Source organism: Erythrolamprus reginae, chromosome 2, assembly GCF_031021105.1.
Source record: "Erythrolamprus reginae isolate rEryReg1 chromosome 2, rEryReg1.hap1, whole genome shotgun sequence".
NCBI lineage: Eukaryota > Metazoa > Chordata > Lepidosauria > Squamata > Dipsadidae > Erythrolamprus > Erythrolamprus reginae.
The window spans coordinates 325,569,883-325,588,597 of NC_091951.1; the positions used below are offsets into that span (position 1 = coordinate 325,569,883).

Consider the following 18,715-nt stretch of genomic DNA (forward strand, 5'->3'; position numbering starts at 1 on the left):
TGTGGGACACCCCTGCTCGAAGAACATTTCTATAAAGTCTGTTTTGGAGTAAATTACAATTAGTATTTAATGTGTTAAGGAAGTAGATATTATATTTTGTCAAACTTCTGTTTTTAAAAGAAAAAACATTTATCACTGATGCATTTTAAGAGCAAATTCTGAGACATTTCTAATATTACCAAGGAGGTATGGGAGGAGGTTGACAACAAAATATATTTAATGATAGGTTGAGCTACTCCCCGTTTGTTACTTGTTCCTAGAAAGCATAGCTTCTCCATAATGGTATCTCTCTTGTAGAACAGCTTCTACCCAACATAAGGACAACCTTCACTGTTGTTTTGTTTGTTTGTTTGTTTGTTTGTTTATTTTTATTGATTGATTGATTGATTGATTGATTGGATTTGCATGCCGCTCCTCTCCGTAGACTCGGGGCGGCTAACAACAGTGATAAAAAACAGCATGTAACAATCCAATACTAAAACAATTAAAAAAACCCTTATTGTAAAACCAAACATACATACATACAAACAAACATACCATGCATAAATTGTAAAGGCCTAGGGGGAAAGAATATCTCAGTTCCCCTATGCCTGACGGCAGAGGTGGGTTTTAAGGAGCTTACGAAAGGCGAGGAGGGTGGGGGCAATTCTAATCTCCGGGGGGAGTTGGTTCCAGAGGGCAGGGGCCGCCACAGAGAAGGCTCTTCCCCTGGGTCCCGCCAAACAACATTGTTTAGTTGATGGGACCCGGAGAAGGCCCACTCTGTGGGACCTAACTGGTCGCTGGGATTCGTGCAGCAGAAGGCGGTCCCTGAGATAATCTGGTCCAGTGCCATGAAGGGCTTTATAGGTCATAACCAACACTTTGAATTGTGACCGGAAACTGATAGGCAACCAATGCAGATTGCAGAGTGTTGGTGTTACATGGGCATATTTGGGAAAGCCCATGATTGCTCTCGCAGCTACATTCTGCACGATCTGAAGTTTCCGAACACTTTTCAAAGGTAGCCCCATGTAGAGAGCATTACAGTAGTCGAGCCTCGAGATGATGAGGGCATGAGTGACTGTGATTTTCCAGAAGGCTTGAGGATATGTCTCTTTCCCAAAGTATTAGGACTCGGATGATCATGTAATTCTGGCGGGGGGAGTGGGGAAGTTCTTTATGTGTTGATATTGTGATTTTTTTAAAGGACCTCAGCCCCATTTCGTTTTAATGGATTTCTATAGTTTGGTTGATATTTTTATACAGTATCTGCTCAGTGGCCAGACTCTTGGGGGGGGGGGTGTAGAAATCCAATAGCTCTTCACACACACCCCTTTTCTCCCTCTTTTTTTTAAAAATTGGCATTTTAATTCTTGTTAAATGTGGATTGCTTATCTTGCCCCCCTCTTTTATTAACATTTGAGATATACAGATACATAGCATCATAGACCTAGAAGGGACATTGTGTGTGTGTGTGTGTGTGTGTGTTCTAATCCAACCCTCTGTACAAGGCAGGAGATCTTATACCATCCCAGACAAATGATTGTCTAAACTTTTATTGAAAGCAATGGAGCACAACTTGGGCAGGCAATCCATTCCATTGATTAATCATTTTCACTATCTTCCTTACTCCCAGCTTGGAGCTCCCTCTGGATTAACTCCTACCACCACAATTTTTTCCTCTCCTGCCATCAGGTGCTATGAAGAATAAATTGACCCCCCTTCTTTTGTGACAGCCTTTCAAGCATTGGAAGATGATTATCATAGCCTCCCCTGAGCTTTCTATTCATTAGGCTAAACATAGCCTTCTAGTGTCTAGTTTTTTCTTAGCCATTCATCTTATGATTTAGCCTTCAGATATTCTTACTTTATATATTTCTGTGAATTGTTTTCTCTCCTTTATGCAATACTGTGATTAAGCTATTGTGGGGAACAATTAGTCAGCCTTCTGAATAATTAAAAACAATTAGTCAGTCTTCCTCGTAGAAACATAGAAACATAGAAGACTGACGGCAGAAAAAGACCTCATGGTCCGTCTAGTCTGCCCTTATACTATTTCCTGTATTTTATCTTACAATGGATATATGTTTATCCCAGGCATGTTTAAATTCAGTTACTGTGGATTTACCAACCACGTCTGCTGGAAATTTGTTCCAAGGATCTACTACTCTTTCAGTGAAATAATATTTTCTCACGTTGCTTTTGATCTTTCCCCCAACTAACTTCAGATTGTGTCCCCTTGTTCTTGTGTTCACTTTCCTATTAAAAACACTTCCCTCCTAAACCTTATTTAACCCTTTGACATATTTAAATGTTTCGATCATGTCCCCCCCTTTTCCTTCTGTCCTCCAGACTATTCAGATTGAGTTCATTAAGTCTTTCCTGATACGTTTTTTGCTTAAGACCTTCCACCATTCTTGTAGCCCGTCTTTGGACCCGTTCAATTTTGTCAATATCTTTTTGTAGGTGAGGTCTCCAGAACTGAACACAGTATTCCAAATGTGGTCTCATGAATATTCATGCCATGGGTTGAAATTCTATGACAGTGGGAGGAAACAAATCTAAATACAAAATAGCAATAGTATTTAGACTCATATACCGCTTCACAGTGCTTTACAGCCTCTCTAAGCGGTTTACAGAGAGTAAGCATATTGCCCCCAACAATCTGGGTCCTCATTTTACCAACCTTGGAAGGATGGAAGGTTGAATCAACCTTGAGCCTACTGAGGTTCAATCTGCCAAACTGCTGGCAGCCGGTGATCAGCAGAAGTAGCTTGCAGTACTACACTCTAACCACTGCACCACCAAGGTTCTTGGTGGTGAGTTGAGTAAGTGTGAATTGTGTAAGTCAGCCTATGACCTATCCTTCAAGAATACATATGAGTGAAGCACCAAGTCAATGCCTACAAGTCCTACATAACCAAAGATACATGAATTTTGGAAAACGGTATTTCATGCTCTGCTGGCATAAATTAAGAACCTTCCATGGAAATGTCATGGGCTCATTGCTAATGAGTTAATTCCTACTTAAGCACATTGAAGCTCTCTTCTCAGATTTGTCCTCAGCTGGGTTGAGTTCCCAACGTATTTATGCACAGCTATTTTTTCTCTTCCCAACCTGTCTACCCTCCTCACATTGGAGCAGACTGACTATTTTGAAGCTAGTCAATTCTTTCACGTTCTCTCAATATGTTAATATATTCAAACCATGTGAACATATATCTTTAATATTTAATCGGTCACATTTTAATTTACTGCATGTTTCGGTGTATAAAATGCACCTTTTTCTCTCTAAAAGGGGCTGATAATTAGGGTGCGTCTTATACTCTGAATGTAGCTTCCCCCCCCCCAAAAAAAACCCTAACTAGCTGCTAACACTCTTCCCAGCTATTAGGCTCTTTCATTGTTTCTCTCAGCGAAGAATGTTTTCCAAGCCCTAAGTCTTTGCAGGTTTTTTTTATTACTCTAACTTGCTCTGAGTAAGTTTCTTTCCCGCGCTAAACAGGTGCTAATGATGTTCCCAGCTCTTACCCGCTGGCAAGCTCTTTCCTTGTTACTCTCTGCAAAGAAGAATGTTATCCAAGCCCTAAGTCTTTGCAGGGTTTTTTCCATTGCCCTACTTGCTCAGATTGTTTCTTTCCAGGTACTAATGATTTTCCCAGCTCTTACTGGCTTGCAAGCTCTTGTTAGTCTCTCAGAATAATTTTTTTAAGCCCTTAACCAGGGGATAAAATAATGTGCTGAAGCTGACCAAATTAAGGACGCTAGCCAGATGAATACCTGGTAAGCAGATTCTTTTCCCTATTTTCCTCCCCAAAAACTAAAGTGCCTCTTATACTCAGGAAAATACGGTCATCCACATTTTTCTTCTTTCCAATTCATTCAGGGTGTTTTATTTTTTTCTTCTGTCATATTCAACATATGATTTTGGACAGAAACGTAAGGTCTTTTGCATGGTTCTATTTTTCCTAATGCTTTTTTATTTCTTGCTAAAGATTAAAAATTGTCCACAACCTTTTTATCAGTTTCTCCATCCATTTTCCTATCTTTAGTGAACAACCTACCAAAGTAAACAAAATTTATCTGCTTGTTGTAGATAATCCTAATGCTTTTGCGAATGAATTTACACAGCTCAAAAAAAATCAAGGGAGCACTTAAATAACACAATATAACTCCAAATAAATCAAACTTCTGTGAAATCAAACTGCCCATTTAGGAAGCAACACTGATTGGCACTCAATTTCACATGCTGTTGTGCACATTCAACTTTGTACAGAACAAAATACTCAATGAGAATATTTCATTCATTCAGATCTAGGATGTGTTATTTCAGTGTTCCCTTTATTTTTTTGAGCGGTATATTAAACCATCAAGAGCACATCCTATCTCCTTATCTTATCCCCTACTCAATGTTAAATTATTCATTAAATATTCTGGTTATTCTCACGCATATTATTATTTTCCCCATAAAGTGTTCAGCAATCCTTTTTCAACTGTACCTTTGCACACAAATTCTATAATTCATGCCTATCTGCCATGGTGTTCCCTGTAAATCAACACAGATACACTAATCTTTATTTCTTACATATTACCTGTTGAAAAGAACAAATCTGATTGGCTCATGTGCCTGGCATAAAGCCACATCGCCCTTCCCAAACCTGACTTAATGTGAACTTTGTTCAGTATCTTTGGGATACTTATCAAACTAAGCAGCTCCATCAAAGAACCACATTCTACAGTTTAACATTTATAAACTTACTAAGTTGGAAGACACTCTGGGAAAGGTATTAGAAGATTGAAGAGGAAGTAGAAAGGGAGGAAGAAAAGGAGAGAGAAGTCAAGGAGTGAAGGGAAAGCAGGAAAGAGAAGGAAAGAGAGAAAGAAGGAAGGGAGCGTAAAAAGAGGAAAGAGAAAAGGAGGAGGAGAGATTGAGGAGGAATGAAGGGAAAGCAGTCAGGAGGAAGAAAGAAAAAGGGAGGTGAGTGCAAGAAAGAATAGTCAGAATGGTATTGGTCAGGAAAAAAAATTAAATAAGATATTGGCTTATGAACAATGGATTAAAAATGTAAATTATGTATGTTGTATGTAATACAGTATTGGAAAGCATATACAGTGGTACCTCATCTTATGAACGCCTCTTCTAACGAACTTTTCAAGATACGAACCCGGTGTTTAAGATTTTTTTGCCTCTTCTTCCGAACTATTTTCACCTTACGAACCCAAGCAGCTGCTGCTGGGATGAAGGGGTTTCTTTTTTTTCCCCTTTTTTGAAGAAAGAAAAGGGAGAGGCTGCTTGGAGTAGGAAACATTTTGCAGAGAACAACGTGCTTGCAAAGGAACTGAAAGGGTGTCTTTTGAAGAAAGAAAAGGGAGGGGAGGGGCAGCTTGGGGGGGGGAAATTTTGCAGAGAACGTGCTTGCAAAGGAACTGAAACGGTGTCTTTTGAAGAAAGAAAAGGGAGGGGCGCCCCCCTTGCCTTTCTTCCTTCCCACTCACCCTTTAGCCTAGCCTTGCTTCTTCCACCTGCCCCCTTTAGCTGCTCCTCCCTGCCCTCTGTTCGCCTCCCTTCTAAAGTTTGGGATTTTCCTGAAGGATTTGCAGGCATTATTTGCTTTTACATTGATTCCTATGGGAAACATTGTTTCATCTTACAAACTTTTCACCTTACGAACCTCCTCCTGGAACCAATTAAGTTCGTATGATGAGGTACCACTGTACATGTTAAATTTGTATGTGAGAAGGTGAAGAAAAAAAATGGAAAAATAAAGAAAACAGGTCCGCTATGTTTTTCACCAGCCAATCAAAATGCGGCCCCTATGTTTTTCACCAGTTTTTTTACCTGTCACAGGTGTGACATCTATATGATTTTGGTATATAAAGAGGCCTGTAATCGCATGCAATGCTATCTCAAAATTTCAAAACAATCGGTGAAGAACTTTCAGAGATTTGAGGTTATGAACAAACGGACATTTACATTTTTATTTATATAGATATTACTCGTCCCTACAGCCGCAACTTTTATCATTTTTTGATTGCCTCACAGGAAATACAGGTAGTGGTCAACTTACAGCCATTCATTTAGTGACCATTCAAAGTTACAATGGAACTGAAAAAAGTGACTTATGACCATTTTTCACTTATCACCATTGTAGCATCTCTTATCAAAAATTGGACACTTGGCAATTGACATGTATTTATGATGGTTGCAATGCCCCAAGGTCATGTGATCACCTTTTGTGACCTTCTGACAAGCAAGTCGATGGGGAAACCAAGTTCACTTAACAACCATGTTATTAACTGAAGAACTGTGGCAAGGAAGGTTGTAACATGGGGCAAAACTCACTTAACAACTGTCTCTGCTTGGAAATGGAAAGTTTGGTCTCAATTGTGGTTGTAAGTCTAGAATTACCTGTGTGGGTTCAATACAAAAGAGAGAGACCACTATGGAAGGAGAGAGTTCATTTCGAGGGATTGTACAGAAAGAATAATAAGAACTAAATCATAAACTGAAGATGGAGTAAACTGTCAGGAAGAAGAGAAAGACTGAAAAAGCCTTAGATGGATCCTCAGATATAGAAAAGTGAAAAATTTCAAGAAAGAATATATATACCTTTAAATGGATGTGGTGAAAGCAAGAATGTCTTGTAAAGGTATAAAAATAGGAAGATGTATATGGAGGAGTAGCCTTGTAAACTTCAGGAATGGTTTATTTCATAATTCCTAACTTTCTGCCTTAATTTCTTTGGATTACAGTGATACCTCGTCTTACAAACCCCTCGTCATACAAACTTTTCGAGATATAAACCTGGGGTTTAAGATTTTTTTGCCTCTTCTTCCAAACTATTTTCACCTTACAAACCCGAGTCTGCGGAGAGGGGCGGCATACAAATCTAAATAATATAAAAAATATATATAAGCTGCCGCCACTGGGATGCCCCGCCTCTGGACTTCTGTTGCCAGCGAAGCGCCCGTTTTTGCACTGCTGGGATTCCCCTGAGGCTCCCCTCCATGGGAAACTCCACCTCCGGACTTTCGTGCTTTTGCAATGCTGCAGGAGAATCCCAGCAGGGGAATCCCAGCAGCGCGAAACGGGCGCTTCACTGGCAACGGAAGTCCGGAGGTGCGGTTTCCCATGGAGGGGAGCCTCAGGGGAATCCCAGCAACGCAAAAATGGGCGCTTCGGCTGGCAAAAGGGGTGAGTTTTGGGCTTGCACACATTAATTGCTTTTCCATTGATTCCTATGGGAAACATTGTTTCGTCTTACAAACTTTTCACCTTACAAACCTCAACCCGGAACCAATTAAGTTCGTAAGACGAGGTATCACTGTACTTATCATATTTTTTGGAGTATAACATGCACTGGAGTATAAGACACACCTTAGTTTTGGGGCAGGAAAATAGGGAAAAAAAGAATCTGCCTACCAGGTATTCATCTGGCTAGCCTTTAGTCTGGTCAGCTTCAGAACATTAGTTTGCTGGTTTGGAGCCCACGTGCTTGCTTTTTATCCCCTGGTTCAGGATTAAAAAATAGTTTCTAAAATACTTCACTTCTCTCTCTCTTTTCATTCCAAACAATGAGAAAAATCAGGCAAAGGGACGGTCGCTTTGCTAGCAAAGCACAGAGGTTTGCTTCATTGTTAGCACCGTTAGGGCTTAAAAAATGTTCAGCTGATTATCAGAAGGCAAAGCAATGAAAGAAGCAGGCAAAGAAAAAGTTAGCACCTCCTTAGGACTAAAGAGAAGCTTAAAAAAAGCTACATTTGGAGTATAAGATACACCCAAATTTCCAGCCTCTTTTAGGAAGGAAAAGGATATGTCTTATACTCTGAAATATATGGTACTTCTTTTCAATATTTTGCATAAAGTTGGTTATTCCAAAAGGGGATAGTAAGTTGATCTTTTCCTCTCTCCCTTTATGGTGCAAAAAGTATGTCATGCTTACCATTTCCCTTCTTGGTTTGCAATCTGTTGAACTAAATATCCAAATTGTTCATTTCGGGAACCAGAAAACACTTTAGCTCCTTCAAGGCCAACATTATATGCTTCACAGCAATTTTCAAGTAGGTCTATTGAGAAGAAAAGAAATATTATCATTTTAAATAATCAAGGCAGTGGTGCACTTCTTGTCTTAATATTAGTTACACTCATTCATGACACTTTCATCACTATTGAAGACAGTTAGTACCCACCCCTCTTAGAAGAATGAAATATTCTAGGAAATATTTAAAAGGCAGAATAATATATTTCCCTAGATGAAATATACTCTTGGAGCATTGAGAGACATACCCTTGGAGACAGAAACTCAGTCCCAGCTCTCTGCCCCAGTAGACATTTTGGTGCCAGCTTATCTACAAGACAAAAGATTGGGCCACCCTATCGACAAAACAAAAGACCTCCAGCTCCAGGATGATGGGATAATTCTGCAAAATAATTCAGCCACAATAGGAATTGCCCTTCATTTGATCACCCAGCAAGATTCAACCAAGTCTGGAAAACAAACAGCCTATGAAGTTAACTAAGACGCCAGCATAGCTCCCTAAGAGTCTGACAACCAATAGAATACATTTCTTGCACAAGAACAAGAAACTCAAGGAACAGGAAACTCAAACCAAGACAGTGTGTGTGTATGTATGTACATATGTATGTACGTATGCTGAGCCAGCACTCCACACCCACCCACCAGTATTTATAGAGGGAAGGCAGCTCAGATCACGCTTTGTTCGCGCTATCACAAAGCCAAAAGCACCAGCCTGAAGATGACGAATGGGACCTCGTCTAAACATCGCCAGGAATCTCTGAAACTTACCTGGGAAGAAACCCGAATATGCCAAGACCTTCACACACACACACATACACACACACACGCACCCATACTGCTAAAAAAAAATAAAGAGAACACTTTAAAAAAAGAATATCACTCCAAGTATATCAAATCAATTTCATTTTGTTGTCATCACATTCAACTTTGTACAGAACAAAGTATTCAAAGAGAATATTTCATTCATTCAGATCTAGGATGTGTTATTTGAGTGTTCCCTTTATTTTTTGAGATCCACTAGTACCTCTACCTAAGAACGCCTCATTTTACAAACTTTTCAATATAAGTGTTCAAGATTTTTTTGCCTCTTCTCAAGAGCCATTTTCCACTTACAAACGCAAGCCTCCGAAACTTTAACCAGATAAGGCAGGGAGAAACCTCCATGGGGCCCCTCTAGGAATCTCCTGGGAGGAAATAGGGCCAGAAAAGGCGGGGAAAAGCCTCCATGGGGCCTCTCTAGGAATCTCCTGGGAGGAAATATGCCTTTCCCAAATCGCACACATTATTTGCTTTTATATTGATTCTTATGGGAAAAATTGCTTCTTCTTATAAACTTTTCTACTTAAGAACCTGGTCACGGAATGAATTAAGTTCGTAAGTAGACATACCACGGCACATACACACACACACAAACACACATACACATAAAATCTCTGCCCTCCATGTGGTCAGTTACCCAGAATCACACATGCCTATTTTAGGTATATTCTATGTTCCCACTAATATTCTGTATGTTTCATTGGGCAGAACATCTGGTAGATCAGGATTTGCAGAAAGAATTCCCCATAAAGCCAAGGTTTGCTTATACGTGATTAATTTATGTAGCAGCTGATTATCTGCAAGCAAAACTAAAATCCACTCTGCATCTCAGTATCTTTTGTGAACCTACCAAGATCTCTGCTTTTATTGCATAGGTACCAACAGAATTAAACTCTGCTCTGCTCAAGGGAGCAGAAACATTTGCAAATTCAGACCATTCAAATGTAAATTTGAAGAAGAGATCTCAGAATAAGAACTGACTCAGCAGTTTAAAAAAAAAGTAGACATAAAGTCACCTTTGAATTGAAATGAACTAAACTATGGCAACCTACAAGGTCATAGCCATGCAATTTTCTTGGAAATGACAGCCGAGGCTTTTATACTGCCTTTTTTTTTTCTAGTATATTTTTTTCCTAATTTTCCAGTCTAGCTACAGTCCTGGATTTTCCCATAGTTCTTAAGTAGACTGATATTTCCTACTGTTTTAGTTTTGTTTTAAGGTCAAGAAAAACTATGCACTAGCAGTAAACCCAACAAAATATAACTGTTGATATAATTTACTATCGTCCTAAAACTCATAGGAATAAAAAAGGAATAAAATTAAATATAACTAAAATATTGAATATATCTCTTGCAGATATTTAGTGAATGAAATGATTTTTTTAATTTTTTAATTTTTTTAAAAATTTTAAAACACAACCCTTTATCCTATGTATATTGATATTGTTAAAATTAGATTAAGATTTGATATGAATTGTTATTTTTTCTTTCCTTCCTGTGATACAAAGAGAAGTAAATTTGGAAACTTCTTTTGTTAAGGGCAGTTAGATAAGATGGGTGGTTTTTTTAAAAAAAACCATCAGTTTCAGGTCACAATTCAAAGTGTTGGTTATGACCTATAAAGCCCTTCATGGCATCGGACCAGAATACATCCGGGTCCGCCTTCTGCCGCAGGAATGCCAGCGACCGGTTAGGTCCCACAGAGTCGGTCTTCGCCGGGTCCCGTCAACTAAACAATGTCGTCTGGCGGGACCCAGGAGAAGAACCTTCTCTGAGGCGGCCCCGACACTCTGGAACCAGCTCCGCCCGGAGATCAGAATTGCCCCCACCCTCCTTGCCTTTCGTAAGCTCCTTAAAACCAACCTGTGTCGTCAAGCTTGGGGGAACTGAACTACCCTTTTCCCCCCTAGGCCTATACAATTTATGCATGGTATGTTTGTGTGCATGTTTGGTTTTAAATAAGGGTTTTTAATTATTTTAAACATTAGATTTGTTATATGCTGTTTACTACTGTTGTTAGCCCCCTCGAGTCTACGGAGAGGGGCGGCATACAAATCTAATAAATAAATAAATAAATAAATAAATAAATAAATAAATAAGTAAGCAAACAAGCGAGCAAGCAAGCAAGCAAACAAGCAAACAAGCAAACAAGCAAACAAATAAATAATTTAAGAATAGAAGAAATGGATTGTAGCACGACGGCAGTTTTGGTAGATAAACAGCAAATAACCACAAGAAATTGAGATAGCTAAAGGCACTTTGAATTCAAATAAGGGCGAAGGAGAATATCTGAAATCCAGATGATAGGATTTGAAAAAGAGGTAGCACAGGATAAATGATATATACCAGAATAAATTGGATAAATAATTAGGAAATTTGGATCAAGTATTTGACATTTGGTTTTATATTGTATTGTTTTTTTAATTTGAGGTATGTGAATTTGAATCTCTGTAAGGTGTGGAAAAACAATAAAAATTTATAACAACCCCCCCCCCCCAAAAAAAAGAAAAGAAATGATTTAAAATTCTGTTCAAAGATAAACAGTGAAGAAAAATTGTACATCCTTCACTGTTGGGCTGAAACTATGTGGGAGTAAATTCAAGTAGACACAACAATTTGTCCCTTTTCCCAGTAGCCTTTCTTGCCACAATCATGACTATTTGCCAATATTTTGTTAACCTTTCAGATCTCTACAATGGCAAAAACCTCTTTCCTACTTGTAGCATCATAAGGACAGCTGTTCAAAAACAGTCATTTAAGTTTTTTTAAAGTTATGTCTCTGTAATTACCACGCAAAGTATGCACATTACAAGACTAGTTTATATTTTTTTTAAACAAACAAATGTCCAACAACCAAGAATGACCTCATTAAAATCCGGAAACCTAATGCATGAGCGAGCATTTCTGAGTATGAAAGGGGACTATCTGTTTTAGAAAACAGAAACCTTTTCATAGCCCCCAGACTGTTTACAGATAACAGTTACTGGAACTACACAATTGTGTGCGACATTCTCAGGCATGTCAAGGTTATGGTATCTGTATTGTAGTCTAAACAGAAAATGCTACTTCTTTGTGACTAGTAAAGATGGAAATTGTCTGAAGTCCAAATAAATGAGAATTGTATTATTTAACTACACTGTAAAAGTTTTGTTTTGTTTTCTTTTCTTTTTTTCAATATTTTTTTATTATTTTTCAAAAAAGACAAACAAAGACAGACAACATTAAACATTTAAGGAGCTACCATTGCTCCGCTTGTCGTAGAAGTCTAACTAATACAAAAATATAAAACCCTAACTATTGTCAGATCAATACAGAGATGTCACACGTGCATATTACATTATTGTTAAATTTAACTCTATATTCTTTACGTTAATTATGTTAGTTAAATTTCTTTATCTATAAAATATCATATACTTATTCAAAAAAATAATAAAATATAGAAAATATAAGGAAAAATAACAGTTCTAACTTTATCATATTATAAAGAAAAAAAAGAAAAAAAGATTCTATGTTTATATTGTTTTTAAACTAATTCACTCTATCTTTTAAATCTTCAAATACTGTTATAAATTCTTACTTACGGTATTTAATTTTTAGTTCTATTTTTCAAAATTCCACCATTATTATACTTTATCCCATATTTTATAAAGTTTTGTTTTTCTACCATTGTGCATGCAACATTTAAGAGACACAGCTTAAACATTCATTGTAAATTACAGACCAATAGTTGAAATAATTCTGATTTTCCCTATAGTGCATGTATTAGTTTTCACCATAAAGTAATATGAGAGCAGGGCTGTCAAACTCGCGGCCCATGGGCCAGTTGCATCACATGCTGGCCACATTCACACCCAATTTAGCAAGGGAGGGAGTTGCCATATATCATATGACAATGTCATGACAGCATTAGTTTGACATCCCTGCACTAGAGAGCATTGTTAATTTCTTTAATAAAGGACTACAGTCTCCGTTTCAGCTGTAATTGTGCTATCATGTAGCACAGTGGTTCTCAACCTTTCTAATGCTGTGACCTCTTAATATAGTTCCTCATGTTGTGGTGACCCCTAACCATAAGTCTAGCACCAATTGTCCCAGCAGAGCTTTAAGCTCATTGGCAGGAAGGTCAGAGGGATACCCACACTGTAAACACCCGATTGGTCGGATTGTAAAAATATGTTCCAAAGTGTCAGAATAGAAGTTTTAGTTCCTAACACCATGGGAAATTTGTCTTTTCTCATGGTCTTAGGTGACCCCTGTAAAATGGTTGTTTGACCCCCAAAAGGGCGCCGATCCCCAGGTTGAGAACCACTGTGCAGGTATTGCTTCGCTGACAATGTCACTTCATTCGTCACCTGTATTTCAACAACTGAAGTTGTAAGAAACAACATCAGTCCAGACTACATACGTGTCATGCTGGAGCTCTACTTGACCACTTCCTATTTTAAATACAATGAAAGAATCAGAATTCCGACTGATGATGCCCTAATTGAATCATGAGCCCCAAGCCAAGCTTCAAAAGAAATCCAGAAAGTGTCTACAGACAAAAACACAGCTCTACCACAAGATTTACTCCCCTGTGGCCAATCTCTACAGGGAAGATGTAGAAACCAAAGCCCTAAACTCCTTCACAGTCAGTCCACTCACTCAGTGGCATAGTTCCCTCTAAGCTGAGCAGTGAGCAATCGCTCACTTAAAAATCATCATCAACTCAGAGTTTTCCAAACCTGCCCAGAAGCCGAGAGGGAAAGAGTGAGAGGGAAAGAGAGAGAGAGGAAGAGAGGAAGAGAGAGAAACAGATAGAAAAAAGAGAGGAAGGAAAAGAGAAAGAAAAAGAATGGGAGTAAGGAAGAGAGAAAGAAAATCAAAATCTAGTTTGAAACTAGCTCAACTATTTAAGTGGCATTTTGATATTGATAGAGTTGCCCTATTATGAGCTCACTGTTATAGACACACAGTACAGTATTTTATTTTGAAATTATCTGAGGCAAAACAGGGTGGTGTGTGTGTTTGTTTGTTTGTTTGTTTTATTTATTTATTTGTTTGTTTGTTTGTTTATTTCTGTGCCGCCCAGTCCCGAAGGGACTGCCGCTCAGACACTATACTTTTCCGCCCACCCCCCAAAAAAAAATTAGAGGGAACACTGCTCAGTGGTATAGATATGCGGATGATATTTGGGTCAAGATTAAAACACAGGAAGTGAAAGCCTTCACCAAACACATCAACTCTGTGGACAGATACATTAAGTTCACATGGGAAGATGTTAAAGAAAGTGGTTTGGTGTTCCTGGACTGTGCAGTACAGATTAAGAATTACAGAAACTTCAACATTAAAGTATGCAGAAACACACACACACAAAGATACACAAAGGTCAGTATTTATATTTTGATTCTAACCATCCATTGGAGCACGAAATGCAGAATCCTGCACCATTGGGCTGAGGATTTTCCTACCAGCAAAGAGGGAAGAGAACAAGAACTAAAATATATCCCAAAACCCCTCAGATATTTGGTCCTACCTAATACGCCTTTTCTACAATGGTGACTATAGTAGCCATGCATAGATTAACCCTGTCTGCTCGGTGATTGGACTGAGCCTGCCAAAGCTTCTATTTATGTTGCTTATGTCCTTCCTGGCTCCAGTTCGAAAAGAAGAAGTGAACCGACAGACTCTGTTGTGCTACAGCCCCTACCCTAAACAATCTCAACCGAAATCAACTTATACACTCAGATAAGGGCGGAGCTGGCTGCTATATCCCCCACTGTAAAAGAGGCGTATCAAGTAGGACTTCCGTGTTTTTGTGATGATGCAGGGGAATCCCAGCATCGCAAAAACGGGCACTTAGCTGGCAACAGAAGTCTGGAAGTGGGGTTTCCCATGGAGGGGACCCTCAGGGGAATACCAGCAGCGCAAAAACGGGCACTTCACTAGCAACGGAAATCTGGAGGTGTGGTTTCCCAGTGAGGGGAGCCTTCGGCTGGCAATGGAAGTCTGGAGGTGGGGCATCCCAGCGGCGGAGGCTTGGGTTCGTAAGGAGAAAATAATTCGGAAGAAGAGGCAAAAAAATCTTAAACCCCGGGTTCATATCTAGAAAAGTTCATATGACGAGGGGTTTGTAAGACGAGGTATCACTGTATTTGTGAGTGTCATTTTGTATAGGTAATATAACAGAGTTCTGTGGGGAAAAGAAAAAAAGTCCAAGATTGCACCTTTTTGAACTTTTTCCAGATAGTACAAACAGAGGTGGGTTCCTACCGGTTCTTTAGAACCGTTAATAAACTTGTGATGATGTCATGGAGCCGGTTCTGTTTGTGACATCTTGGACTTTGTGCAGAAGCTATTTTTTTATTGTTGCGGGGGCACACACAAGCTCGACACAACTCTGAGCAAACTGGCAGCAAAATGATCCAGAACCCACTCCTGGGTACAATGTCTATCGCACCCTGATATAGAAGTAAATTTCTTAGAAAATTCAATGGCTTATTTTACAAACACTTAAACCTGACAGTTGTGATACTGTAGTTGAAGTGTCAAGTATTCTAATGTAAATAGCTACAAAAAGCCCAAAGACTCTCTCAGTTTCTTCAGAACCTGTAATTAAGAACTGGAGCTTGAACAGGGAAAATGAACATTTTTGGCAGGATGCTTTATTCTCTGGAGAGATCAAGTCTCCAGAGAGAAAATGATGTGACAGTAGTTTTCCCATTGAGAATAAATACATATTCCAATAAAAAAAGACTGCCTAAAATATACAACTTATATAATTATATAATAACCTTTCAATTTATTTCTTGTTTTTCTGCTGCAGGTTGCTTTTCTATTCTCCTATTATTTATATTTCATTTGGATAAAACAATAGAGTAAAACTAAGTAAATATCATATTAATAAAATAAATAGGTACAAATAAGAAGTAATAATAGAAGTGGAACAATTACATTTGTGACAAATTGCTATAAATAAAACATGATTTATTAAGAGCAAATATTTTCTTATTTTAAGTTTTTGGAATGGCATAAAAGTTGACACTTAATGCTATAAAAATATAACTCGTTTTAGGATTTAGCAGCCCAAGTGTGATTTATATTGTTTCCATAGTTGCTACATGATTACAACATTGAAATCTCACACAAGCAACTTTTTATTCAGGTGGAAGCCATAGAGTCTTCAATTCATGTCTTCTAAATTGAAGGTTATATTTTTGATCTCCTGTGATTAAAGTCTCTTTGAAGACCAAACAAATGCTTGTCATTAGACAGGAATCAGGTCTAAATATTCAAACATATGTGCATATTTTGAGTTGGCGACTGCATATTTTTTAAACATGCACTATCCCTAAAATATAGAAGCCCTAAATATTTTTTATAAAGGAAACTGACAAATAAGAACAAATGGTATTGAGAGGCATCCATCATATGCTTAAAGCTGGCAAATGATGAAAAGCTGGCAATTGTGACACAACTTTTGCCTTGTGAGATGGTAAGTTGTATACACGTTCAAAAAGAGCAGTACTGTATCTGTATTTGATGCCACAATTTATTTATTTATTCATTTATTTATTTATTTATTTAATTTTATTAATTTTATTTATTTTTGTCCAATCCACAATGAGGGTTTTAGTGGGTATATATCTATATACACATACTAAAATACATGATGAAGGTTATAGAGGAGATACTCATAGTAAAATATATCTAAGAAATAATAGAAAAGAAAGTATAGTAATAGAACATATCAATGAAAGAATAGAAGAAGAGATATAGGAATAGAAGAAAGGTATAGGAAATATAGGAGAGCAATAGGATAGGGGACAGAAGGCACTCTAGTGCACTTGTACTCGCCCCTTACTGACCTCTTAGGAATCTGGATAGGTCAACCGTAGATAATCCAAGGGTAAAGTGTTGGGGGGTTGGGGATGACACTATGGAGTCCGGTAATGAGTTCCACACTTCGACAACTCGGTTACTGAAGTCATATTTTTTACAGTCAAATTTGGAGCGGTTAATATTAAGTTTAAATATGTTGTGTGCTCTTGTGTTGTTGTGGTTGAAGCTGAAGTAGTCGCCAACAGGCAGGATGTTGCAGCATATGATCTTGTGGGCAATACTTAGATCTTGTTTAAGGCGTCTTAGTTCTAAACTTTCTAGGCCCAGAATTGAAAGTCTAGTCTCGTAGGGTATTCTATTTCGAGTGGAGGAGTGAAGGGCTCTTCTGGTGAAGTATCTTTGGACATTTTCAAGGGTGTTAATGTCTGAGATGCGATATGGGTTCCAAACAGATGAGCTGTATTCGAGGATGGGTCTGGCAAAAGTTTTGTAAGCTCTGGTAAATAGTGTGAGATTGCCAGAGCATAAGCTACGTAGGATTAGGTTTACAACTCTTGAAGCCTTCTTGGCTATATTGTTGCAGTGGGCTTTGGCACTTAAATCTTTTGTTATTAGTATACCAAGGTCTTTAACCGAGTGGGGATTATCTGTGATAATTTGATTATTCAGTTCGTATTTGGAGTTCAGAGTTCAATGCTATTTTGATCATTTTTGACAAAAAAAAAGTCCAATTCTATGGATATTTCTGGGAAATATTAATAGAGTATTAATTATAGAATTGTTGTAGGAGTAGAAGGTGAACTACTTTATTCTAACTAAATAATAACAACAACAGACTTGGAAGAAACCTTGGAGGTCTTCTAGGCCAACCCCCTATTTAGGCAGGAAACTTTACACCAAACAAATGGTTATCCAGCATCTTCTTAAAAGCATCTAGTGTTGGAACATTCACAACTTCTAGAGGCACGCTGCTCTATTGATGAATTATTCTGTCATGCAATTTTTCCTTAGTTCTAAGTTGCTTCTCTCCTTGTTTAGTTTCCACCCATTGCTTCTTGTTCTACTCTTAGGTGCTTTGGAGAATAGTTTGATTCCCTGAGATATTGGGAATTTGGGATCAGGTTGAGGAGAAAAAGCTGTAGAAATACTAGATAAGACAAGATAGGAAAAGTTTCCTTTTCCATCTTCCATATAAACAAAGAGGAATACCTTCCTCCTCTCTTGAGAAATCTATAATCTATAATGGGAAATATGGAAAGAAAGAGAAAAAGATGAACAGTAGCAAAGTGGATGGACTCAATTATATTAGTATTGGATGTATTACTGGAAGACCAGAAGGGGCAAGTTCAGGGCAGGTGATCTTTGATGAGGTCTTATCTATCTTGTCACTAGGAGTCAACATCAGTTTGATGGTACTTAAGTCAATTGAAAAAGTAAACATTTTTACCATCAAACATGATTACCTTTTGATTGGTAATCTAAAACCAGCTTATCACAAGCCAGCAAGTGTTTAAACAATCGTGCTTGTATTCATTTATTTAAAATTTATCCCTTTTGTAACCAACTCTGTACAGCTCTCTTGAGGATAAATACAGGAAGGGTAGACATGCATTAGAACTTCTGATCTGGACTACCTTGAATAATTGACACAATGGTGATTTTTGAAAGTACTTGTCTATTTCCTTGCTTTTAATCTAATGATCAGTATTGAGTCCTCTATAGCAGTGTTTCCCAACCTTGGCAACTTGAAGATATCTGGACTTCAATTCCCAGAATCCCCCAGCCAGCATTCACTGGCTGGGGAATTCTGGGAGTTGAAGTCCAAATATCTTCAAGTTGCCAAGGTTGGGAAGCACTGCTCTATAGCAGTGATGGTGAATACCTATGGCACGTGTGCCACAGGTGGCACCTGGAGCCATATTTGAAGGCACACAAGGTGTTGCCCTATTCAGCTCCAGCATGCATGGAAAGCTGATTTTCAGCCTTCTTTTCGGCCGTTTTAGCCTGGGGATGGCAGAAACGACCCAATGGGCCAACTGGACGTTTGTTTCTAA

The 18,715-nt window shown here is 38.3% G+C and overlaps 1 protein-coding gene across 2 annotated transcripts in view; it reads right to left on the minus strand.

The window, feature by feature from the left end:
• ITGA2 (integrin subunit alpha 2) overlaps nt 1-18,715 on the minus strand; it is an 87,500-nt gene that overhangs the window by 53,467 nt on the left and 15,318 nt on the right. For both annotated transcript variants that reach the window (XR_011558365.1, XM_070743359.1), the window contains exon 2: nt 7,926-8,049. Coding sequence is in view for 1 of the 2 variants with exons in the window: in XM_070743359.1 (XP_070599460.1) it covers nt 7,926-8,049 (124 nt within the window). In the remaining variant the exon portion in view is untranslated. The remainder of the gene's footprint in view (nt 1-7,925; nt 8,050-18,715) is intronic.